We start from the raw sequence: 4,742 nt of genomic DNA, 5'->3' as shown, positions 1-4,742 counted from the left end.
TATGGTGTGTGTGTGTGTGTGTGTGTGTGTGTGTGTGTGTGTGTGTGTGTGTGTGTGTGTGTGAATGCTTTTTGATAACTACCCGAGGTTTGCCCGGTATGATGCGTGGGAATAATTTTCAAAAGATTCCCAGGATGTGTTTTGGAAAAAAAGATGTGTTTTGGAAAAAAAGATTCCCATGATGTAATGGTATGACGTGTGTTGTGTTGTTGTTGTTGTTGTGTTTTTGAGTGACAGCAGCAAGTGGGGGGCCCCGTTCTGCTAAGCGTGACTAATAATTGAACAGGTGTTGTGTTGTTTTTCTCCTCACAATACTATAAAAACTGGCCGTAAAAGAGACAGATTGGTGCGGAGAGTGACTTTTCTGCAAAACCATCGTCGTGGATTCTCCAAACAGACCGTCTAAGGTTCAAGCCGGATCTCCGATCTTGAATTCCTTGAGCAAATGGCGCTATCGCACATTCATTCGGGACAACTTACAAAAGCGTGGAATACCTTATTTCGTGTGGCCAAACAGCATAAAACGACTGAAACTGAAGGAGCCACCCCTGAGGACCAGTCAAATTTTGAGCGCGAGGAAGGCCTTCGTTCGCAATGACATACCTAAACACTACTGGCCCCGTTCGATTCGGGAAGAAAACGATGTTACACCTTCGCAGAAGAAAAAGCAGGAAATCAACAGATTCAGAGCGGACGACAGTCTGTTTAAACCAAGCATAAAGAGGAGATGTCTTTCGATGACGTATTTGACAATTTTGCCGAAAGAAACCCGGCTGAACAATCGCTGCATCGTTTTCCGTCAGAGCAGACTGTTTCACAGTGACAAGCCGACTGAAGTCTCCATTTCCGAAAAGGAGTTGTACCTGTTAAACCAGACCGTCCCGAAAACGAATGAAGTGGGGGAATTGCATGCTATGATCTTACAGGCCAGAAACAGGTCATGCATGGTTCGCGACACAAAACACAAGACCGAACTGTCCAGGTCTGCCACAATCACACTGAAGGTCAGATCCGCGCATTATTTGCGTCAAATCACCCTGACCATCACAGGGCTCAAGACCCCTGAGTTTACCTACAGAGTTCGACTGGAAGTGTGCACGTCACCTGTGATAAGGCACGAAAACGTGTGCTCCAGCGATGACGACCAGTGGATTTTTTATTTTGCCCCTACTGAAAAAGAAGAGCACGTCCAGCTGATTGAAATAACTTTGCGGGAGAGCGAACTACTGGATATTTATCACGCGGTCAAACATGTTCTGACAGGTAAGAAAAACGCTTTTTTTCTTAAAAATTCATTTTGACCGTTTGAGGTACCGTAGTTTGTGAATATAAGCCGTGGAAAGGGTTATACCGTTTCAAGTTGCAGCGTGTGGCCGAAGAGTAAGCATGTACGAGCCCGTTAAACCTTTTAACGATTTTCTCTCTCTATCACCAGCCAGCGTAATATGTGGTTGCGACAGCTGTCATATTTCACGCCCGACGAGTCTGATGTCTAAATACCAAGATGACAAAACAGCGATGCGCATGTGCGAGGACATGCCCAGCGGGAGAGATTGGGGGTGTTCCCCCACTCACCAGCCAGAGCACGAAGAAGAGAGTTCTGATCTAGACCTCGTGGAACGTAAAAAAAGCGGTGAAAATGACATTTCAGATTCGACCAGCGCCAGCGAGGTAGAAGAAGAGGAAGAGGAAGTCTCCGGCGTGACCGATCTGGACAGCGATGAATTTATCGTGGTGGACGAGGACGGCTTACAAAGCCGACCTTCTTCGCCGGCTGACATCGAGCAGCGTGAGAGAGAGAACGCGAGCGCTTTCTCAGGAACGGGGTCAAAAGGTCAATACGAGGAACCTCTTGACGCCGGCGCCAGCTCGGAAAGTCAGAGCGAGAAGCCTTCGGACCTCAGTCTGAAGGGCCGAGCCACGAAAATTGTGGAATTTAGATCAAGAGCGATCATCCTGGCTGTCCGTCAATGGGTTACGAGAGATTGCGGTGGGTGTCAAATTGAACACCCATCACAGAAACAGCACAGTTGCGTGGAAGGCGTCCCCGTAAGATTTCTGGACAACGAGTTAAAGCAGAAGTGGCTGAATCTCATTCCCGCTTGTGAATTGGAAATAAAAGAGTCTCTAAAGCAACACTTTGAATTAAAAGAACCTCATGATGGTTTTGTAATAAACATTTTGCGTAGAATTTACACGCTGACGCAGGAAAAATTGAGTGAATATAACCCGCTGTCCGAGTACCTGAGCAGAGATCCGTCCGAAATTCTGAGCCGGTTCTACATGCGGCCGGATGAACCTCTGAACAGCGCTGCGGAATCAACGGCCGCAGACGGCGCTGCAAGAGTTGTACCATAAACCCGGGTCGGAAGGCGGTCTGTGTGGTAGGGAGCCCTTTATCAAAAGCGTAAGGGAGGTGGGGTTGGCTAATAAAAATAAAGATGAAATTGATAGGTTTTTACAAAGTTCCGACACTTACACGCTACACAAACCCCGAAGAATAAACTTTAAAAGGAGTTTCGTACTGGCGTGCGAAAAAGATTCACAATGGCAGTTAGACATGGCAGATTTATCCTCTCTGTCGGAACACAACGATGGGAAAAAGTTTATTTTAACCTGCATAGATGTGTTTTCAAAATACGCGTGGGTGGAGGCGTTGGAAAATAAGAACGCCAAGAGCGTAACGAAGGCCTTTGAACAAATACTTTTACGAGGTAGAAAACCCGTCACCCTTCAAAGTGACAAGGGGCGAGAATTTTGTAATCATTCATTTATGAAACTTTTAAACAAATATAAAATAAGACCTTTTACTACGGCTAGCGAATTGAAAGCCTCTGCGGTGGAGCGATTTAACAAAACCCTCAAAACGCGGATGTTCAGATATTTTACAGGTTTTAACACCTTGAGATATTTAGATGTGCTTCAGGAACTAGTGAGCGCTTACAATCGCGCCTTTCACAGATCTATTAAAATGCGTCCCGAAGAAGTGAACGAGGGCAATCAGATACAGGTGTTTCATCATCTGTACGGGAAAAGAATGAGAGGGGAATTACCCCGACCCAAGTTTAAAATAGGTGACGCGGTTCAGATTTCGAAAGAGCGCAGGGTCTTCGCGAAAGGTTACGAACAGTCTTTCACGGATGAATATTTTTTTGTGGATAAAATTATTAAACGAGACCCGCCGATGTATAAACTAAAAGACCTCGATAATGAAATAATAGAAGGTTCTTTTTATGAAGAAGAAATGCAGAAAATTATTGTACCTGAAAATAAAGTCTATCGTGTAGAAAAAATACTGGCTAGGAAAAAAACTAAATCCGAGGTTCTCGTTAAGGTGAGATGGAAAGGTTGGGATAAAAAATTTGACTCCTGGGTAAACGAAAATTCTATCCAGGACGCTCGATAAAAGCCCCGTGAGAGAGCGGTGCGAGCCCCTATTCGGAAGCGCGGACCACCCCACCATGGAAGAAACCAGAGATTTTTTCATCACTCTGCCGAGTAACGCTAGCGACAAATTATACCCTCAAAACGATATATCCAGCTACAGGGTGAAGTTAGCCAAAACCGTTCCCCTCAGGGGCGGTTGGGAGGTCGGCTTAGCAGAAATTTCATTTCCTCAGAGTTGGTACACGCTGGCGGACGGCGGGCGACAGGAAACGGACTTTTGGGTGTGCAAAGGGCCGGATCTCAGTAAACAGGTGGCTTTGAAAGTAAAATGCGGTTATTATACTTACATCGCTGACATTTTGACCGAAATGAACAAATATTTTAGAACCACCAAAACCCACGTCGAATTATATTTGGATAAGGTCACGAGACGGGTAAAATTAGGGGACACACCGGAGGAGATTATACGACTGACCTCGCTGAACAGATGGCCTATTCGGATTCGAACGCACGGACAGTTGGCGCACATTCTGGGCTTCGAGGAACAGAAGTGGACTGACCCGACCGAAACTAAATTCCCTGCCCATATTAAAGGCGGAACGTTTTATTTGTTTCTTTATTCAGATATTTCTTCACATCAGATCGTGGCCGATACCTTAGCACCTCTTTTGCGAACCGTTCAAATACCCAAAGCACATCTGGATTTCGTCACGCTAAACTTTGACAAGGTGCACTACAACCCGGTCAGCAAACACGTGTTTGATGAAATTTTAATAGAGTTGAAGACGGATCAAAACCGAAACGTCAAATTCGAATTTGGAAAAGTGATCGTGAAGCTACATTTTAGATCGTTCCGATAAAAAATGTCTGCTTATCACGCCGACCCTAGCCCCTACGTCCTCTACTACACGCGACAGGCGGGGTCCGGTTTAGAAGGTTTCAGCGGAGCGCCCGTGCAGTACGGAAGAGGGATCGGCAACGTTTTTCGGGGTTTGTTTAGACTGGCGGTGCCTCTGCTAAAATCGGGCTTCAACTTAGTCAGACCACACCTCAAGACCGCTGCTAAAAATATCGCGAAAGACGTGGTTTCCGCAGCGGCGGGGAAATTACTGGGAAACGCGTCGGAAAGGCGGCAGGAGGGGGAAGGCCTGGTGGTTTTGAGCCGCGCGAATCGACGCATGCGCCCACCGGGGCGTCGCGGTTCCGTACCTTTTAAAAATAAAAGCGTTTTTTCAAAAGGTCTCAGTCTGAACAGGAAGCTGGCGGGTGCGCTCGTCCGCGCCTCTCGTTTAAGGAATAGGAAGAAAAAAAAGAGCGAGCGGAAAACCGGTGCGGGTCCCGACATATTTTAAAAG

At 46.4% G+C, this 4,742-nt stretch overlaps 1 protein-coding gene across 1 annotated transcript; it reads left to right on the top strand.

The window, feature by feature from the left end:
* Positions 1 to 737: 737 nt before the first annotated feature.
* On the top strand, positions 738 to 2,358 carry LOC118800960. Its single transcript, XM_036561142.1, has 2 exons — positions 738 to 1,263; positions 1,436 to 2,358. The coding sequence occupies exons 1-2, from the start codon at positions 738 to 740 to the stop codon at positions 2,356 to 2,358; spliced, it is 1,449 nt and encodes a 482-aa protein (XP_036417035.1).
* Positions 2,359 to 4,742: the final 2,384 nt, after the last annotated feature.

This window comes from Colossoma macropomum, unplaced genomic scaffold, assembly GCF_904425465.1.
Source record: "Colossoma macropomum unplaced genomic scaffold, Colossoma_macropomum, whole genome shotgun sequence".
NCBI lineage: Eukaryota > Metazoa > Chordata > Actinopteri > Characiformes > Serrasalmidae > Colossoma > Colossoma macropomum.
This window is presented reverse-complemented; position numbering and strand designations above follow the sequence as displayed.